Source organism: Odocoileus virginianus, chromosome 24 (assembly GCF_023699985.2).
Source record: "Odocoileus virginianus isolate 20LAN1187 ecotype Illinois chromosome 24, Ovbor_1.2, whole genome shotgun sequence".
NCBI lineage: Eukaryota > Metazoa > Chordata > Mammalia > Artiodactyla > Cervidae > Odocoileus > Odocoileus virginianus.
In genome coordinates this window covers 44,038,460-44,060,151 of record NC_069697.1, presented here as the reverse complement: position 1 = coordinate 44,060,151, position 21,692 = coordinate 44,038,460, and the positions used below count along the sequence as shown (strand labels likewise).

The 21,692-nt window shown below is 41.6% G+C and overlaps 1 protein-coding gene and 1 long non-coding RNA gene across 2 annotated transcripts in view; one reads left to right on the top strand and one right to left on the bottom strand.

Moving 5' to 3' along the window:
• Positions 1-5,746, bottom strand: part of LOC110132210 (uncharacterized) — a 244,192-nt gene extending 238,446 nt beyond the window's left edge. Inside the window, exon 1 of the long non-coding RNA XR_011483306.1 lies at positions 5,660-5,746. This is a non-coding gene — a long non-coding RNA (uncharacterized lncRNA). The remainder of the gene's footprint in view (positions 1-5,659) is intronic.
• Positions 5,747-5,766: 20 nt separating this feature from the next.
• The window catches only part of HMGA2 (high mobility group AT-hook 2), a 140,438-nt gene continuing 124,512 nt past the window's right edge, over positions 5,767-21,692 (top strand). Inside the window, exons 1-3 of the mRNA XM_020883302.2 lie at positions 5,767-5,877; positions 8,478-8,564; positions 18,851-18,901. Of these exons, the coding sequence (XP_020738961.1) occupies positions 5,767-5,877; positions 8,478-8,564; positions 18,851-18,901 (249 nt within the window). The remainder of the gene's footprint in view (positions 5,878-8,477; positions 8,565-18,850; positions 18,902-21,692) is intronic.

Below are 21,692 nucleotides of genomic sequence, written 5' to 3'. Positions count from 1 at the left end.
CATTTGAGCTTGTTAATTGGTTAATTTAAAAAATCAGCTTTAGAGGAAAATATGATGGGCTACTTTCTATGGTTATGTAACCAACCACCTCAAAATTTAGTGGCTGAAGAATAAAAACATTTTTCTTTTACTTATAAAAGTGCATCTGGGGCAGCTCTCAGCAGGGGTCTCTCTTCTCTGATCTGCTCTCATTAGTTAGGGGAGGTTTAGGGCCCAGGCTTGAGGGGATTGGGAATTATATGAATGTATGACCTCTCCCCAAGTCTCACCAGTATGGTGGCTTCAGGAATTCCAAGGTACTGAGACTGAGGTGGGGGCAGGGGAGGCGGAGAGAGGGCAAGAAGAAAGGATGGAAAATAGCACAGATCATGCGATTCCATGCTAGCCCATTGCTTCACTACAAGCCCAAAGACGTACAGAAGTTGGCTGGGTGGCTTGGTAGGTGTGGCGCAACTACTTGGGTTGTGGTCTCCAGACAACTGTATGAGTAATTGTGTGTTTTTTGAAGCAATCCATGGGATGGAGGAAGGAAAGGGAAGTTTACCCGACCTGATCCCTCCTGTATGGGTTTTCTGTTGCTGCACAATAATTCACCACGAACTTAATGACTTTACAGATCATTAAGATACCCACTTATTAGCTCATAGTTTTGTAGGTCAGAAAGCAGGTAGAGTTGGGTTATCTGCTGGTGGACGGGTATCACAAGGATGGAATCAGGGCAAGCCCTGAGTTTTCACTGAAGGCTCTGGAGAAGATTCACTTCCAAGCTCATTCTTGCTCACAGAATTCAGCTCCGAGTGGTTTTTACAGAGGCCCCCGTTTCCTGGCTGGCTGTCAGCTGTCAGACCCGAGCTGTTCCCTGCTTGTCTTGTGATGTGCCCTCTCCATATCTGAGCAGGTAGTGGACAGTCAAATCATTCTTGAGCTCTAAACCTCTAACTTCCTTTCCTAAAATTAGCTAGAGAACATGCTCTGCTTTAAAAGTACACATACGATAAGGTCATGCTCATTAGGATAATTCATCTTTTTTTTAAAATTGCAGGACAATTGCTTTACAATATTGTTAGTTTCTGTCATCTCTCAACATGAATCAGCCATAGGAATACATATATCCTCTCCCTCTTTGACCTCCATCCCATCTTTCACTGTATCCCACCCTTCTATCTACGCTGTCACTGAACACCAGGTTGGAACTCCCTGCATCATACAGCAAATTCCCACTTGTCAACTGTACCATCTAACAAAATCTAATCTTGGGAGCAAAAGCCATCAAATTATACATCGATTATACACAGCACATATACCAGGGTCCAACTCTTTGTGACCCTATGGACTGTAACCCACCAGGATGCTCTATCCATGTGATTTTCCCAACAAGAATCCTGGAATGGGTTGCCATTTCCTCTTCTGGTGGATGTTCCCGACCCAGGGACTGAAGCTGTATCTCCTGCACCCCCAGCATTGCAGACAGATTCTTTACGGCTGAGCCACCGGGAAAGCCCACCCCAGGGTGGTAACCATTCCTATATCTGATTTAAGAGCTGCTAGATAGTATACCGAGACCAAGCCTGGGGCTATAATGTTAACAGATGAGCTGTGGAAATGAAGCTATGCCACCTCTGTTCCACTTCTATGACTTTTGACAAAAAGAATGCTCTGAGAATCCTCACGCTTTTAGGTATTCAATAAATGTTTGTTGAAGGACCTATGTATTGGACAGAAGAGAATAAGTATTTATGAGAGTAAATGAGAGACTTACCAGCAGGTAAATAGATTTTAAATGAGCACCTAGCTGTTTTCAAAACGTCTCTCCAGTTCTGAATGAATTACATCCCTGGGTCCTGAGAGAATAAGAGGTGAGATTACTGCCAAACCAATTCAACGTATATTCGTTAAGTGAACGAGGGAACAAATTAATTTTGTTTGGTGACCCTCTGTCTACAGGACTTGAAAGCCTATCCAAACTACCACCTCACCTACCCCCATCAAAATGCCAACTTAGTAGTGTATATTCTTTCTTGGTGATACTGTAGGAAAACTCTTACATTCTTACATTTCATTAAACACTAAACATCTTTTAAAAGGCACGATCACTAAAACTGTGAGTTTGAGCAGTGCAAATAAGTTCATGTTAAAACACTGGAAGTCTTTTTCAGAACTATGCGTTTGCCCTGTGCTATACTGATCTTCTATATACTGAACATATGTGTATATATATATATATATATATATATATATGTATATTCATGTATGCATGTGTATGAATATATGCTATACATCATATTCAATAAACATTAATTACAATTTTGTCTGTGACCCTATATAGATATACTTCCAAAGTATCTTGTTTTAATAAATCTTTGGTTTATTATGTATAAAATACATACCAGATTAATTCAATCAGTTACAATCTGAGAAAACCCTTTAATCATTCTTTAACTTGTGAATATGTTAAAGGTTAATATTTGATAAAGTACAATGTGAGAACTTCAATACCTTCATCACAGATGCATTTTCTTTTAATCAGAATAATTTTGATTATTCTGAATAATTTTGAAGATATTTTAATATATGTAATGCTTTTCTTATCCTGTGGTACATTTGTAAAATAGTAAATGAGTATGTCTATTATGAACAAAAGTCTATTATGAACTAAATACTACCTATATACAAGTGGTGCAAAAAACGGGTGTTAGAAATACTACCTCTCCCCATGAAATTTACTTCCAATTTACAGACAAGACACAATTAGAGAACAAGATATGATGCATTTAAAAAGTCTATTAGAGTTGGAAGAACCCTCAGAGATTTTATCCTAAAATCTCAGATTTATCCTAAAATCCTCTCAGTTGAGAAATGGGGATAGAAAACATATAGAAACTGGAAAAAAAAGGTAAGTATAGCTTCCAGGAATGAAAATATATAAAACTGCTACACACAATATTTGTTTCCTATCCTTCTGATTATAAATTCAAAAAGGGTCAAGCAGTCTGATAGCAAAGTGACAATGGTCCAAAAATAAGTGGTTCTCAGCCCCATTTTTTTTTTTTTCAGTGCTGTTCTTAGAGTCAAGGATTAATGCAAAAATAAAATTCTGGAATCCCTTCCTTGCCTGCTCTTTTTTTTTTAAATCCAAGGATATGATGTACCCAACTTTATAACTGGCTGGCTGAAATCTTCGGTGATTTCTCCTACATTCATCCTCAGAATTTTATCTCTAGTCCAAGCAAAAAAACCCCAGAAGCCCATTGTGTATGTGTAGGTAAACTGCACACCACTGTGTGAATGTGATCACATTAAAATACGTGCAAACTTGGCAGTTAGGAAATGTCACTGCAATCGCTAGGACGTGAAGTTTCAATCTCTTTGATGAAGATACCATCTTTCAGCCAAGCCCTGGCAGAAAATCTTAGGTTCCTGTTAGACCCCTCCCTCCCCAGTCAGCTGCCGGGCTCCATCCGGAGGGATGGGGGCTCTCCTTCTCCATCACAGTTAAGCGTTCCCAGACTCAGGAGAAACCCTGGGTTTCTGCAGGGCACTCAATATGCAGCTAAGTGTCCCAGCTCTGCAAAAGGCAGCTGGAAATGGATTTAAAATGGCAACGCGGACCAATCAGCGCCGCCGCGCCAGAAGCAGACATTTACACGCGCCCCCTCCACAGGCACAGAGGAACCTGGCGGTACCTAACTCCCTACTTAGGGCTGTAAAGTAGGCGTTTTTTAATTCCACGGTGGTCTGTATTTGGGGGAAAGAAAAAAAAATCTTCCTCGAGTAAAAGTTTTTATTTTGGAATTGGCCCAAAATAATTTTGGGTGTGATGTGTGAAAATCTGAACCTAATTTTTTCAGAGTTTTTTGTTATTCAAGGATGAAAAGAGGTACATTTTTAAATGTACTCCACCTTTTTCAAAACGGACTGGGGTCATTATGGTGTTCACATAACTCAGAAACAGCCCAGGCTATAAAATTAGGACTTGGCAGAAAGGGAGTTCCTAGGGAGAAGGTTAAATCGAGGTAAACTGAAGGGAGAGTTGGACAGTTGGCGCAATTGTGGAGTTAGGAAGCATGAGGTCCCCTCGTTAGGCAACTCCTCTACCCTGAGAGCGCTGGAAGCCGGATGCATAGAGCCAGTCGAAGGGAGGTTTCACTCGCCTTTAGCCCTTCCCGGAGAAAAACGCTCGGTGGAGGCTGGTGCGCTAGTGTGCCTATGTGCACATTGTTTGCAAGTGTGCATGTGTGCGAAAGTGCATGTTTCTGCGTGTATGTGTGCATAAGTGCGCGCGTGTTTGTTTACATGTATTTATGCCTGCATGTGTCTGTGGGAGTGTGCACGTGTATCTAAGTGCACGTGTGTGGATCTGCGAGCAAGTGTGTGTGTGTGTGTGTGTGTGTGTGTGTACGCGCGCGCGCGTTCTCGATGGGTCGTGCAGTCTGCGAGGAGGGCATTCCGACGCAGAGCAGGGCTGCGGGGGCCTGTTCCTACTCCCCTTCATTTGATCCCCACTCCCAGGAAACTAGAACTCTGCGCGCGTGCAGCCAGACGCTTCCTGCCGAGTGCTGGCTCCGCATCGTGGAGGTGCAGGTAAAGGCCAAGCCCCTAAACGCGGCTCCGGGGCAGCCACATTCCCGCGCCTTTCTAGGACAGCCGCCCAGGAACGACCTCGGGCGGCGGGCGGGGCTAGGCCCGCGGCGAGCCGGCCCGGGATTCCCGGCCTGTCCCTTTAACCCCGCCGTGAGGCGGGAGCACGTGAGCGGGGCTCCGGGTGGCACCCGGGCGCCGCCGCCGCGGAGGCAGTTGTATTTCGAACACTGCCTCTGGCCCGCGGCCAGGCGCCTTGGCTCGGCGGTCTGCCTGGCCTCCCTCCTCCTCATACTTTTCCTCCAGCGCAGCCCCCTCCCCTTCATCCGCCCACGGTTAGAGGTGGGCACTCCCCCCATCTCGCCGCCCCCTCCCCAAGCACACACACACTCAACCCGCTCGAATCCTGGGGTAGAAACTCAGAAAACTTCCAGCCTGGGCAGCGCGCGCTTGGTGCAGGACGCAGGAGCAATCAGCCCGTCCCCCTCCGACTCTCCGGTGCCGCTGCCGCCCGCTCCCGCCACCCGAGAAGGAACGGTGCCACCCACCGCTCCGTGCCCTGCCTGCGCCCAGTGCCCGACCGGATCCCCGCAGAATCTCCCCATCCTCCCTTCGCTTTCCGACTGCCCAAGGCGCTATTTGTTTTCTCTCTCTTTCTCTTTCTTGCTCTGCGAGCGCGGAGCGGGGGGGAAGAGGAGGAGGAATTCTTTCCCCGCCTAACATTTCAAGGGACACAATTCACTCCAAGTCTCTTCCCTTTCCAAGCCGCTTCCGAAGTGCTCCCGCTGACCGCAACTTCTGATCCCAAACGGAGAGGGGAGCCTCCCGACTTCGACTCCTCTCTTCCTTCTCCTCCGCTCTCCTCCTCCTCTCACTACCTCCACCTCCACCTCCGGCACCCACCCACCGCTGCCGCCGCCACCAGCAGCGCCTCCTTCCCTCCTCCTCCTCCTCCCCTCTTCTCTCTTTTTGGCAGCCGCTGGACGTCCGGTGTTGATGGTGGCAGCGGCGGCAGCCTAAGCAGCAGCAACCCTCGCCGCACGCCAGCTCTCGCCCACCCCGCCTCACTCTCCAGCCCTACCTCGCCATCTCCCGAAAGGTGCCGGGCTGATTCGGGGCGGCAGAGGCGAAGCGGCTGCAGCGGCGGTAGGAGCGGCGGCGGCAGCGGTAGCGGCGGCGGGAGGCAGGATGAGCGCACGCGGTGAAGGCGCCGGGCAGCCGTCCACTTCAGCCCAGGGACAACCTGCCGCCCCGGCGCCTCAGAAGAGAGGACGCGGCCGACCCAGGAAGCAGCAGCAAGTCAGTACGCGGGCGGGGTGCGGGCAGCAGCCCACCTCCGCTACCTCCGCGCGGGCCCCGCGACGCGCGGCCACCCTAGCGCGGGAGTCCAGGCGCCGCGGCTGCCGCACGCCGCCGCGGGGGCGGGCTGCGGAGTCCGCGGCGCGAGTGCGCGGCTGAGCCCCGCTCCCCTCCGGGCCGGGAGGTGGGAGCCGCGGCGGGCGGCCGGGTGCGGGCAGGAGGTGGGGTCGGGCGAAGCGTCCTCGGACTTTCGCTATTGTGCCGGGCCCGAGTGGCGCGTTGTCTCCTGGTGACGGGAAACGGCCGGGTCCGACAAACCGGGACTCGCCAAGCACTTTCCTAGTCGCTTTACAGTGGCCCAGGAGACAGGGGTCCTCTGGCGGGTCAGGGTTGGAGGGGCTGAAGTCTTGGGGGCCGGAGGCTCTTTCTCCCGCCAACCCGGACCGCTCGCTGACCGGGAACTGGCGCGCCGCAGCCGCCCCCTTGGCGCCCTCCCCAAGTTCTCGGTGGCCTGAGACTCGCGCCCTCCCGACAAAGAACTCGTGGGCCCGCCCGGTTCTGTTAGGGCTCTTTAAATGCGGCGCGGCGTCCGATCTGCGGCCGCCGCTGCTGAGGTGTCCCAGGAAAGGGGCTGCAGGAGATCCTGCGTCCCCGCGGGACAGGATTAACTGTTTGGCTAAGGGCGCAGTGGAAAGTAGTGTCCAAGAGGGTGCACGGTAGCTAGGGTCACTTCCTCGCCAGGCGCCCAGTCCCCCTTTTGCTTCCAGATCCCGCGCCTCAGCACTGCAGGCATTAAATGTACCCCTGCAGAACTAGTGGCTGGGGGCTGGGAGGGGACGATCGAGGGGCGCCCGGGACCCCGCCGAGTGGAGGGTTTTGTCTGCGGATGCAACCAATTAAGCGTGCAGCCGGCGCTTGCAGAGTTGCGCGCAGCGCCCAGGGCGGAGGGGTTTTGTTCGCGGCAATTTCCAAGCTTTCGCGGGTAGGGCTCGAGCGGGACTTGTCTATTGAGAACATTTAAACTCCGCTTCCGCGGGCTTTAAAACTACTTCTACGTTCTTTAGCTTTAAAGCGCTTCTTTCAGGGCAAACGAGCCGGGTAGAAAATAATCCTAGAGACCCAAAGCTACCTAGAGCAAGGTGGGGAAACCGAACAATGTTTGCTTGCCAGTGCTTTTTAGAAAAGCTGTTGTACCTTTTTGAAATCATCAAAGGAAACAAGCCAATCTAGAGGCCCCAGAGTTTTCCCGCTCTGCCCGAGCGACACTTTACACCGCGTTAGGATCCTATTTTACACCTCCCAGGAAGTCACTGCCCTTCCCCCCGCCCTTGTTTCCCACCCGCCACCCAGCTTTCTCAAACTCTAATTGCCCCCCACCTCCGAAAAATAATCCAAGTAAAATTGCAGCGGGGGCTGGAGGTGATTGAAGGTTTTACCTTTGAGTTAAGGCAGAGTTCACAAAGAAAGAAAAATGTGTCTCCGATGTTTCTCCGGATGTGCCCACTGGCGCTAGTGGTCCCACAGAAGCTTGCAGGAAACCTTTCCCAGATTGTCTAAATAGGATGCGAATTTTCATTGAAGACTTTAATGCATTTTAAGCTAATTAGTCTCATTTAATCACCGAATCTGAATGAAATGTAAATTGATGATTCACTGGATAAATATTTAGGATCTGGAATATTAATCATCGCATTCTCTTAACCACTTGAGTATTTACTACTTGGCATAGAAGCCATTTAAAGTTTTGCTAAACCTATTGATAGTTTCAATTTCTCCTTCCCAGACACTTGCATTCCTCCTCACTACCCCCCCACCCCCACCCCTTTTAGTTTCCTTCGGTCCACCCCCATAAGGGTTTTCCCAAAAGAAATTTTTGAAAAAAATGCTCATTTTTATCAAAAGATATTTAAATGTAGACTGGAGACCATGCCTGCATCTCCAAAGGGAAGTGAAGAATTGAAGCAATTATCTAGATAATTCTAGCAAAGCCTTCCACAACGGAGTTACCCTAATTATTTGGAAATTTTAGGAGGAATGGAGTTATTTTAAGTTGAAGAAGTTGGATAATTGCTCCAATATTTCACTCAATGTGTTGATTGAGTCATAATTGACTTACAGTGCAGATATACAGAATGATCAAAAGCCACCTTTTCAATATGGGAGATTGTTGAAATATTTATGATGTTAGCTTCATATTTCTGTTGTTTAAAATGGTGGTACAGTGGAGAGAAGTATTTGTGTAAAATGCTTATTATTTCTCTGAGTTGCCAAATACACAGCCTTGCATATTTTGCACTTTAAGGATGTATAACTTTCTTTCTGGAACATGCAACCTTGTCAGCCTTTGTTACCTTTCTCTGGTTGAAATAGAATCGAGTTTTCATATGCAAAATAGAATTTCCTCTTTTAATCCCTGGATTAAAAGTATAGTTATTTCCCCTTTCTGTAAACTTTGTACCAGCATCATCCATTTGTGCTTGAACTGAATGTTCCAACAGTTCTGTTGAGCAGCACAGGCAGAAAATATATCTATAGAGTCAGGGTCAATTTCTTTCAGACATTCTTGCCACAACAGCATTTTTTTTTTCCCTCGAAACTAGGAGCCAACCGGTGAGCCCTCTCCTAAGAGACCAAGGGGAAGACCCAAAGGCAGCAAAAACAAGAGTCCCTCCAAAGCAGCTCAAAAGGTGAGATTTCTTAAGTCCTCCCAACTTTCTCAGCGCCCACAGGAACCTCCCTGTAATTTTCCCATTCTAGATCCACACCTAAGGATTTCTCCCAAGTGGGTAACCCAAGACTCATTTCCTACATTTATATTGGTGAGATTTCCAGGCATATACTTAGCATAAAAAGTTCATGAAGCTGCTTGGGGTTGTTTTTAAACAATCACCAAATAATAAGAAACTTAAAACGGAGATGGGAGGGGGAGGTAGGGGAGTGGAGAACAAACAAATAAGATTTTGCACCAAAAAAAAAAAAAAAAAAAAAAGATTTGCACCAGTTGTGAAATAGTTAAAAAAAAAAGTATAGATTTTGTTTGGCGGTGAAGTTTTTGCAATTTCCTTAAAAAATGATAAAGATTAATTTACTTTGTGCTTATTTACATGATTACTGGAAAACCAAATCCCACTCTTAAAGTTAAGGACTTTGCCAAATAGATGATAATTAGAAGTAAATTCAATTATAGGATTCTGGGGGGAAAATTCACGAATTTTACAGCTTTAAATGTGCTGATAAAGTATTTTGCTTGTTTGTCATCAACCTGCAATATAATATATCATCGTCTCTGAAAAGCCTTTCCATCTCAGGTGATACAGAAATGTTCTGAATAGGACAATGAGAAATTTTTAAAACAAATGTTTGACTCATTTATTGCACATTTTGGGGCAGAATAGAACCCAACCAAGTGTAACTTCCAGTGTTTTTCTTTATAAATTTTAAATTGCAGTTTAAAAACTTCATGTTTGGTGGTATTTGAACTCGCAAAGAAGAAATATCTCAGGATCAGTGCATACACAGGGAAGGGAAGGTGAAGACAAAAATCATAATTTTTAAGCTTTACAAATAAATCAGAAAAACAGTTCTGTATTTTATTTGTAGGTTTGTATACTCATTAAAAACAAAGGTTCAAAATTCAGAAGTCAATTTTGATGTGTCTTTACAGTAGATTTGAGTATACCATGTACATTATTTGTTAATAACTATATGCTCATCTTTGGGAAATTAATGTTTTGTGTGGTTTTCTCTATGACTGTGAGCACTAACCATATTATATTTGATAGTTTTCAGTGTTGTAAACTACCATAGCAACCAGGGATACATATAAAGTTATTTAGGGAGCAACTGTGAGTTCTTGTCTGTTTTAAGTCTTGAACAGAGTTGAAAGAACAGATTTCTAATATACTTATATATAATTGCTTCTCAGAGTGAAGATTTAATCATATTTGATCAATACACTTTGAAGTAGTTCTAAATTATCTTGTCATTTAAAAGTGACAGTATGTAATCTGGTATTACTAACATGAATACTTTGTTTTTTTTACCTGCTTTATTAAATTAAATAAAAGGGGCTAATTTACCAAAGAAGTTTTTTTGTTGTTGTTTCAGAAGTTAATTTTATCTTAATTTGACTCTAATGGAATGGCAAAGGATTATCTTGGTAGCTAGCTGACAGACATTTAAACTATGATGTAATTGCCCTGAAAAATGCATCATTATAACATTTGCCAGGAAAAAAACCTGTAAATCTCATCATAAATAAATTATTTAAAATTTAATACAAAAAAAGGAAAATTATCTCAGATTTTACTGAATTACATTTTCTGAATGAGTAAAGAGATGCTTCCATCACCTTTTCTTCATTTTGAAAAGTTTGCCACTGACTAACAAAATCTTATATTGACAACAGGAAAACTGAGACTTGTGCCTAATTTACCACCTAAAGCAAAATAACAGAAAGTTGGTCTCTTCCCAAGTAAGGTGTAACTTATTTTTAGTTACTTTGGTGATAGGTGTTTATAAATGACCCTTAGGCTACTCATCTTTCTGATAATTCTTCATGTGTATGCATATAACATTACAACTTCCAAACCAGAAGTAGGCTTTCTTTTTCCCAAGGAAAGTTTTCTCTGAAATCTTTCATTCTTCCAGACAAAATTATTTCACACACTTCTGTTATAAAAGTTCCTTTTCTAATAAAACTGAATAAATATTTTCACTCAGAACATGACTGTTATAGTTCTTCAGTTTTATAAATTACGCTTCATTTGGAAAAGATAATACTTCACAAAATAATGAATGACATTGATGAATTATTCATGGCATGAGTAAACTTAAGGTATTTTCAGTTTCAGATCAGTATTTATTGAGTTTGCTTTTACCTTATATAGACATGATTATCAAACATATTTTTTGTCAAACATATATTGTATTCCAACAAAACATATTTTTGTTAGGACTTTGAAAAACAGTTTTTTTAAAAAAAATTACATTGTTCATATCATGTAAGATAAACATACCCTGCTAGACTGACCAGGGTAGGGATGAGAAGTCTTCTGTGATTAATAAATTGGGAATTCTCCTGCAAACCAAGGCTCATCATAATGGAAAATATATAGCAAAAACTGGTAAGTATATAAGAGAACAGAGCTCTAAAATTAGAGAAGATGCAGTGTACCCTGGGATCCTGATGATGCTGTATGTTTAAATTTTCTTGCTGCTCGAAATTTCTTTACTTACAAAGTTTGTGTTTGGACTCAGTAACTGGCCTTGGGGCATTTGAAAACAAAACTGCTTGCTGGAAAATTAGCAATGTGAAACTTGACAATGCATGCGGAAAGTTGCAAGACCAAGTGGAGGACTACTAAATTAGCTATCACTTTAATTTCGGGCCATATTCAATATAAAATTGATTTGTGTAATACAAAAAACAAACAATCATGAAAACACAGTTTGTTATGCTTGGAACTTTTGGAAGAGAATGTAACTATTCTTGACTTTGCTTCTAGTCCATTATGACAAGTTCTCATGGATAACCATTATGTAGAAATTCTAGTTATTCCCAAGAGTACCAGTTTGAGTGCTCAAAATTCATCCCTGAACCAGCGTCATATTGTTGTCTTAATAAAAGATCAGAAGTTAATGTTTTCCTGAATAAATAATTTATTCGTGTGAGTATGCATGTGTGTGTGTCTCGACCCTTTTATTTATGTGTGTGTTTGAGATATAGCTGTGACCAGTTGCCTCTGAATTTCCTTTTTGTTTTATTTTGTTTTCCTCTTCTGTTAGTGCTGGATGAAAATACTTTGTATTTTCATATTTCTCATGTTTGGAAAGTAGAACAATATGATCTCCTTGACTTTAGGGTTTTTGTTGTGACTTTTTAATCATAAAAGAACACTGGAGGGGTTTCTTAGAAGTCAAAGTCATCTGTAAGTCTCAAGCCAATTGTCTTTCAGGTACTTTTAGGAAAAAAAAAATTTTCTGAGATTGAATTAAATTTAATTGAAAGAACTGCACATAAAATAGATCTCAGGTGTGAGATAGCCTTCCTTCATATCATAGACATTCCTGAACTTCCTTAGGTGTAGTGAAGAGAAAAAGCACAAAATGAAAATAGGGTCTACGTAAAGTGTACTTCAAATAATGTATTCAGACAAACACTTGATTTATATTTTCCATTTGCCTATACAAAGAAAACCTGATATGAATTGGATGCTGTAAAGAAATAAAGAAATTGTTCCTTTTCTAATTATGTTCCTTCCTGGAAAAGTGATTGATTTTTCACAAATGATTAGTAACACTATGCGCAGATATTTTAGGAGGAAAGAATGAGGTTTCCTCATCTATGCGACAAATATTCAAGCATAGATGCTGAGTGAGGGCATGATTTTTTTGCAGGATGTAGTAGGTCCAACTGAAGACAGGAACCAAAAGTATCATTATAGGTAAGTCAGGGAAAGATGGTATTGGAAGTTGTCATACAATTCCAGCCTATAGCTTCTATGTTTCTGATATGATTTAGTTTGAATTCCTCTGTGTTTTTATAGGCAAGCAGTTTCCACTAGGACTCAGGGCTCAAGGATACAGATGAGTCCAGTCAGGTGGAATTATGTAAAACCCAGTTGTGGTCTCCATTATGTTGGTATTTTAGGCTGTTTTACCTAAACAGTTGACTCCTTTTTTTCACTTCACTTTGCCAGAGAGGACGGAACCTTAATGTATCAGTAAATTCTCTTTCATGATGCCTTTGAATCATCGTAGATTATGATCCAAATATGGAAGATTCAAATGCATTTGAGTTATTTTCTGAAGTCACTTTACTTTAGGGGACCCAGAAATCTCTTTCTTTGGCAGTTATCATTTTGAACTTTTTCATCGAAAGCCTCTCATTGCTTTGACTGACCTCCAACTCTGGCTCATTTTTATCTCAAGGTCTCAACAGATCATTTTGCTCAAGAGAACACTCCAGATTGGTATTCTGTTTCCTTTTCAGTTCTTTTTAAAGACTAGAAGGGTGCTGGAGAGCATTTTATGTTAGTTAAATCATTCAGACCTATCTTATCTTGTTACCTGACTTTCTGCAGTTTCCAGAACTCACCTGGGAGCCATATAGCTTGGCATAAGGGTAGAACAATGAATTTTACTATCCTTAATTCTGAAATTTTCAGCTATGAGTTTTTGTTCTGCCAACCAGGAGAAAAAGGTAAATGGAGAACAGATTCCACTTTAGGCTGCTGCTTTATTATTCTATATTGCTTTAATCTACTGAACACTGCTGAATGGCATCTTCTAATTGATTCAGCAAGGACCAGTCACAGCCATTTTTTTTTTCTCCAGGATAACGTAAGGAACAGTTTGCTTGGAAGGTCACCCTTGTGAACTCTCCTATAGTTGCTATTGATTTCCCTGATTACAAAAGAGGAAGAAAGAACCGTTTAAAGAGGAGAATCCTAAACTTTGAAAATAGCTTTTCCTGTCATTTTGGCCTTGGCTTTAGTTTTGTATTTGTATGAGTGAAGACAGGCATGTGTAAATAATGACATGGGAGTTGACAACAAGGACTTCCTTGGGGAAAATGAGCATGTACTACAATGGATGATAGAATTCACTTTTATTTCCTCTTCGAAAATATGTACTGATGGAAAGATTGTAATTTTTTTTAAAGACTAAAAATGGTTGCACGTACAGTTTGGAAACTCATCGAGTGAGATTAGCTTAAAGGTTAAGTGAGAATTACTTATCATTTAGCGTGACAGTTAGTCCAGTGGATTTTGATTACCACTGCACATTGTTTACACTGTATTTTTGAAAGAACCACTCAAAGAAAGAAATGTGACTTTCTATACTTTTTTAGGTGGTTCCATTTGCTCTTAAGTCTGTCGGTCTTAGTCATATATACATATATATGTAAAAATACATGAAAACAAAGCAGGCTACTACCAAGCTGATAGTTTTTCTAGCTCTTTTGTGTGTTTGTGTATAGACTCGCTGACTGAATAGGGGCATTCTGACTTCCATGCATTATCACAGTATGCTGTGAGCATTTAGAATAACAAAAAGATTAATAGCGATCTAAATTTGACCCAGAAGTCAGAAGTAGATAATGCACTTGGTTCCCAGTCTCAGCTTTTGCCTGTGTCTTTATAGGAAACTCGGAAATATTTTAGTCTTAACTACTCATTTGATTTCCACCCTGGAAGTTTGGTGGTGGTTTTTTTTTTAATTTCCCCCAGGGATCAAACCTGGGTCCTCCTGCATTGCAGATTCTTTACCATCTGAGCCACCAGGAATGCCCTACATTTCCCCTTGGCTGCTTTATATGGGACTGTCTCCCAGAAGAACAGACCTTTTATTGCCTTGAAAGCAGACGGGGTCTCAATTCCACCACTTATAAACACGTGGATAGATTGCTCAATCGCCCAGTTAGGGGGTTAGTAATAGCTGCCCTACATAAGTAAGACAATGCTCAGAAAATCACGCATTACTTTGGAAACTTACAGAATTGGGAGGGTGGCTTTTTGTTGTTGTTTTCTACTCTTTGGCCTTTCATTTGGGTGTGTGAGGTCTTGATCTTCGTTCCTCACCAAAAATCGAACCTGTGCCCCCGCAGTTGCAGCAGGGAGTCTTAAAACTGGAGCCCCAGGGAAGTCCCAGGGAGGTGTTCTTTTTAAGAGTAACATTTTAAAATATGGAGGGAATTAAGAAATTACATTGGTTCACCCACCCTAGTAGTCTTGCCTGGGGAATCCCATGGATAGAGGAGCCTGGCAGCTACAGTCCACAGGGTCGCAGAGTTGGACACGACTGAGCAACTAGTACTTTTCTGCCTGGTGCTTTAACTTTTACCAGCCTTACCTTACCTATACCTCAGCTCTGTTAATCTTCTGATGTAGGCATTGTGGTCTTCATTTCACAAACGAGAAAACTGATTCAGAGATGTAAACTGTGGTATGTCTGATGTTCAGCTGTCGTAAATGGGAGCATCTGGATTTGAGTTCAAATCTAATTCTAAAACTTATGATCATTCCATATTATGTGCTGTCAAATATCTTGTAAAATATTTGCTACAAGGTAGATTATATTTTCTCCAGTAACCAGAAACATAGGTTGGAAGTTAGGTTTTGAGAAGCCTTTGCTCGGGAGTTCTATACAAGCTTATAAAAGGGATTGGAAGTATGGGCCCACTGAAGCCCATCCTCACAAATTTCTGGCCCCCAAGTAAACCAGAAGGCTGTACCTTTGAAGATCAGGGCACATCCAGAAGTTTTTTTATTTGTTAAATGAAGGGGCTTGATGAAATGTCTTCTAAAGCCCTACCAAGCTGTGGAATTCTGATGGCAAGAGGGAAAGAAGACACACAGGTGATAGAAATACCAGAGTTACTTTCCATCCTTCCTTCATGCAATAAATATGTAGTGAGCGCATCTTATGCACTAATGCTAAGCACTCTTTGCAAGTTCCAGAGTTCTATTTGCTAGGTGAGTTTCCTTTCTTAATTAATTTTTTAGTGCTAATACATTTAAGAGCCTGGAGTACCAGAATTTCTTAGGGGCAGACATAATGACATTTCCTACTTAACATTCTTCCCAACCCTCATGCATCTACAATTCTGAATCTGAACTTCTTTGAAAAGGCAAAAATATGAATGAAGACAAGTCAGGAGGGAATAATGTTTCTAAAATATGACAGTTGCAAATACTAGTGTAAAGGTGCTGATAATAGTCTGAAATTCAGTTCTTACAAATGCACGATCCCCACCCACTCTGCCTACTCACCCACCCTGAGATAAGCAGTTGAGTATTTAGAGTAAGTTATTGTCTGAATTATACATGGGTTTGTAGTGTGGAACCAAATTCCAGTCTGGCAAAGGAAAACCAAATATACACTTCCACAGTATTGCATATGTTGATGTATTAAAAACAAAACAGGCCTCCGAAATGTTTTGTTTGTTTTCTATTGCAAAATAATATCCTGAAGAGCATTAAACACGGAAAAAAAAGTTAAAGCCAGTGTTTTCCAATATGTAAAATTCCTGGATCTATGCTGGTTTACAAATGAAAATCCTAACTGGTTTTACAGGCTTTGTGAAGTTTGATCAGAATGATTAAATAATGTGGGTTTTAAGGAACAATGGAAACCTCCCAGATCGCCGCCACACAGCACAGCTAATGTGCTTCTTCTAGATGTCGTCTCAGAAGAGGGTTTCAGCTTACATGTAATGCTGGCCCCAAGACCAAGGAGCAACTTCACTTTTAACAAGTCCAAGTGATAATCAGGATACTTTGCCCTTCAGTTAATGGTGCAAATTTTATTTTTGAAGAGACTTTTTGTAAATGGGAAGCTCGGTTTAAAGCCTTCTCCTCTGCTCGGCTTTCTCGCTCTGTGAAAGATTTGCTTTCTCTAACTCTGAAATGTAGTGAAACCCTTTTAGAAAACAACCCTCTTCAACAGATTTTAGATACACTCAGATCACATCATGGATCTGGGAGCATAACCACCATACAGAAAGGCCTAGCATAGAAGCACCATTAGCCTTTAAGATCTCAAGCAGACTCCTGCTCTCAACCCCACCTACCATCCCCAGGCCCATTAAAAAGGATTTCTATCTTCCATGTTTGTATAATTTACTACTGAGTAAACTGTGCAATCTTACAGTGGCTCCTAAAGATTAAATCAGACACTGCTTCTGTATTAGGGAATTTTGTACTCCTATAACTCACAATGTACCAACCAGAGGGTTTCTTAAAAGCTTCATTCTTAAGGTGACAGATGGGTGTAATGGAATATTTGCATTGACTGAACCTTCTGTGAGATTGGACTAACTTGAAGGGAAACTTTCCCTTTAAGAGTTCAATCACATTAGGAGTGAAAGAACGTTTATTGAGCACCTCCTCTCACTGGAGGCATTATCTCCATTTCACACCTGAACCCAAATTAAGGTTTTCAGGGACCTGCCCAAAGTCATAAAGCCAGCATGGCAGGGCAGAGATTTGAGTCTTAGCTTTCCAGAGCGGAGTCTGTGTTCCTCCCTCTCCCTTGGAGACAACACTCAGAAAGAAGGTGTGATTTGCTGGGCACTTCTAGTTTTCACTTAACTCATGCCCTGCTGACTGAAGGTAAGACAAGGCTACCAATCCCTGACAAGAAGTGATTCCTTTGTGGAACCATTCAGAGTAGTAACCCCTACTGCAATGATGCAGAGTGCCCAGATCTGGTGCTTAGCTGGAGCTGAATCAGTGACAATTTCATTTAACTAAAATGTCTTTTTATAGTAGCAAATACATGAATACTAAAGGAAGGTAGCGTTGTTAGGAGAATAAGAGTCTGGACTTTAGAGTCCAGCAGAACTGGGTTCAAATCCCAGGCCTGCCATTTAACAGCTATATGTGCAGACTGGGTTATTCACCTTGTCTATTTAAGACTTACTTGCTCATTGCAAAAGAAGAGAAATAGCAATAGCTGCCTATACGGCTGCTCTAAAGATTAAAGTAACACATGCGGATGACTTGGCCCAGTGCCTAGGTTACTTTAAATACTTGATAAATATGCACTAACATTATAATCATATGAATTTTCCGTTAATTCACGGAACCTGTTAGATTGATGCCAGCCCAAGAAGATTTGGTGAAAAATCTTATGATGTAAAAGTCTTACTTTGCCTATGTACCTGTGTATCTTTGTATCTGTCATCTACCTCCATCTGTTTTTACCAGGCAGATTGAAGAGAGAGTCATCTGACAGTGTAGACAGATATGATACAATAGGAAATTGTAGTATCGTTGTACCAAATACTTATTGTCTGCTAACTCAGGTAACAGAAGTAAAACGTAAAACAAGTTATCCTGGCTCAGGTTACCTCTATTTTTGTGTTTATAGAGCCTTGAGAAGATTCTCATACAGAGAAGAGTATGTACTAAGTTTTTTTTACTCTGGAAATGAAAATTATAAACATGTTTTTATAGAAGGAGTGTATGATGGGTGTGTGTGGGAGAATTTCAGGATTACAGTAGGGGTGATAAACAGAGAAATTACTTTATAATATTAAAATCTTATTCAAAAGGGAAGAAATAACTGTGATACCAGAAAACTCTTCTGTGAAGTAAAGCAATGAAACAAACTCTCAAGGTAGTTAGAAATATATTCATGTCAGGTCTGTGTTGAGTGTGAAATTGTTAATAATATACATTTTTTATTAATTATTATTTTTAGCATCCCTAGTTTCTATCTCAGAGATAAACATTGATGATTTCTGCCAGCTTATTTTGTTTTCTCTGCTTTGGGTGAACTGATAGACAGTTTGAGGCAAAGATTCTTTGATTTGGAAGCCTGTATATTTTCACTCACATTTAGATTTGCTTTTGATTAACAATGTACTTTGTAATGTAGGAGTACTTTGTAAATTGTACAGTAATATATAGTGCTACTTTTCATAATTTTAGTTTTGCTATAGAAAGAAAATCATTTAAAAAACATTTTTTTTAAATCTTACTTTATATAACTATAGATATGTGGGAATTCCTTTTTTTATTACAGACAGAAAAAAGGGATAAAATGGCTTCTTTTTTTTTGGCTGCACCATGTGGCTTATGAGACCCCTACCTTGTTCAACCCTTGTGCTCTTGTTCTCTTGTTCTGTCTTAACCAGGGATTGAACCCTGGGCCCAGGCAGTGAAAGCCTGGAATCCCAACCACTAGACCACCAGGGAACTACTGCAAAATGGCTTTTTAAAAGCATTTTCATGCATTTCAGAGATCATCCCAGGAGAGTCTTACTAGGGTGAGGGTTGCCTAGATCTCTCTTTGCATCATGGAATGAAAAATGAAGATGAGCCTTCAAGAAGACTGAGATTGTTAAAACAATGTCAGTAACTCATGTGTAAACCAGAACATTCTGCTTGGAATGGGTCCTTGCTGTAGCACTTATAAGAAATGTCAGGTAGGAAACGATATGACTTCCTGTTTCATTTTGCAGAAAGCAGAAGCCACTGGAGAAAAACGGCCAAGAGGCAGGCCTAGGAAATGGGTGAGTAATAAGATAAAATTTGTGTTCTTTTTTTGTAATGAAAAATTTCTGGGTTCTTTTTGTTGTTGTTGTTGTTAATTTATTTATTTTCAATTGGAGGATAATTGCCTTATAATATTGTGTTGATTTCTACCATAACATGAATCAAACTTATCTATATATATGTTCCTTCCTTCCTGAAGCTCCCTCCCACCTCCCACCCCATCCCACCCCTCTAGGTTATCACAGAGCACCAGATCTGAGCTCCCTGCATTGTACAGTAAATTTCATTTTATCAATTACGTAAATTTCTAACTTCTGGTTTGATGAATCTTTGAAAGGGTTAAGGCAAGGGACAAATCACCACCATTCCTTACCCTCAGGCTCTAGGAGTTTACTCAAAACACTTTTCTTTCCTGGGAGTGTCTCCTTTTTCTACCTCTTATCAACATGAAAAGAGTCTCCACTCTTCCTTCAAATGCGGTAACAATGAGATGACTTGTTCCCTGGGTTGAGTAACTAAGGTTAAAGGGTATTATGAAATGTTGGAAGTTGATTACAAATGGTGATAAAATTCAGATGAAATGTGTGTATGAGATAACTTTTTACCTCTTTCTTTTCATTTCTTGTCGTTACTATTTCCTGGATGACTTGGCTTTGGACATATCTCATTTTCTAGGTGGCTTGTGTTTTCCTTTTCACATTGCCTTTGTTAGGAAACCAGGTTTGAATCTCCAGTTTTTCTTGCTTCCGTTAGTGGTCGTTTTTACTTACTGACAATGGCTTCCATGCAAGCTTACTTGACTGCATAGGCACACGGATCCTGTATCTTTTTGAGGTCAGAAAATCACTGATGGCTGCAAGTGCATACTCAATCGCTAAGTTGTGTTCAGCTGTTTGCGACTCCATGGACTGTAACTCGCCGGACTTCTCTGTTCATGGGATTTTAGATCGAACCCAGGTCTCCTGCGTTACAGGCCTATTCTTTACTGTTGAGCCGCCAGGGAAGCCCTTGTTTGGAGTGATGTAATCTAAATGGCAACTCTCTTCCTGACCCAGGGATTGCAATCATGTCTCCTGCTTTAGCAGGCAGATTCTTTACTGGCTAAGCCACATGGAATGGCTTTGCTGATTTTACCACTTGGAGCTTGTTGTTTATACTGCTACATTACCTTGCTCTTCTGGTCTGTCTTCCCCAGTTACAGAGGAGACAAGTCTCAAAACGAATAAAACCATTTCTCAAGAAAGATGACGGCATCTTCCCTACCCAGGATCATCTATGATGGGATGATCATAGCCTTCCCTTTCTCTCTTCTGTGGTTCCATCTTCATGCCTCATCTTTTTCCAAAGTTCCTTTGCTGCTCTGCTAGATTGCATTTTCCTGTTAGTTCGCCGTTCCTCTCCCATCAAGAATTCTGCATCCCTTTCTATTTATACTTTGGTATTGCCTTTCATTCAGTTTATTCATCTTCTTGTATTTTTCCCCTTCTGCTCAACATGTATTAGGATTAGATTTCTTAGCACAAAGAAACGAGGATGATCTTTAGATTAAAAACATCTCCGTGTTGCAGGGTAAACTTAAATAAGAGCATTTCATTCAAAACCTTCTGGTCCAGAAATGAATTCTCTCCAAACCAACCCACCAGGTGGTGATCATCTAGACTCTGCTCGATTACTTTTCATGTTAGGAAACTCATGTCCTCTTAAGGCTGCCTCTTCTTTCCTGGAAAGCTCTGGACAGTAGAAAATACTTCCATCTGACTCCCTGTAACTTCCATTCACTGTTCCTAGGCCTCCCTCCTGGGAAATATCCAGAGTAACTGTTGTTACTTTTACTTGTGATAGCTCTTCAGATAGTTGAGGGCAATTAACATATATACTGTTTGTTCTCTTTTCTGGTTTGAATATCTCCAAGCCTTTTAGCTCTTCCCCATAAAGAAACATTCTTCTTATTCTCCTCTGAGTATGCTTGTTTTCTTTGTCTTTTGTAATATGTCACCCAGAACTTAGTATCATATTCCAGGTGTGGGCTCCATAACCAGTGGGTTTATTACCTCTCTTGTTAGACATATGGTTCTAGTTACCTATTACTGTTTCATCAACCACCCCAAAACTTAATAATGTAGAAAGGAAAAAAAAAAAACACAAAAAAACCTCATGGATTCTTTGTGTCAGGAACATGGATAGGGCACAACAGAAACAGAAAGGCTTGTTTCTGATTCAGGATGTCTGGGGCTTCAGCTGGGAGGACTCAAGAGACTCCAGATGTGTGTGTGCGGGTGGGGGGGGGGTACTTTTCATGCTTGGGGTAGAATCTGACAGTATCTTCACTCACAGGGCTGATGCTTTTGCAGAATTGGCTTAAAGTCTGGATGCATCTGAGAATGTCCTCTGGAGCATCCATACACGTAGCCTTTCCATCTTCGTGGTCTCAGGGTAGGTAGTCAATCTTCTAACATGCACTCTGGCCTTCCAGAGAGCATATTCTTCCCAATGAGGAGAAAGCTGCAAGCAAGGCTGTTTTTTACCTTTTAAGACTTTTTTTTTTAATGTGGACCATTTTTAGAGTCTTACTGAATTTGTAGCAATATTGCTTCTGTTTTAAGTTTTGGTTTTTTGGCCACAAGGCATGTGGGATCTTAGCTCCTCAACCAGGGATCGAACCCACACCCCCTGCATTGGAAGGCAAAGTCTTAACCACTGGACTACCCAGGAAGTCCAAGGCCTTTTTTTACTTAGATGTCAGAAAGTGCTATTCCATTACACTAGTAAGCACACTATTGAGTAAGCTGGGGTTGGCATATATCAAAT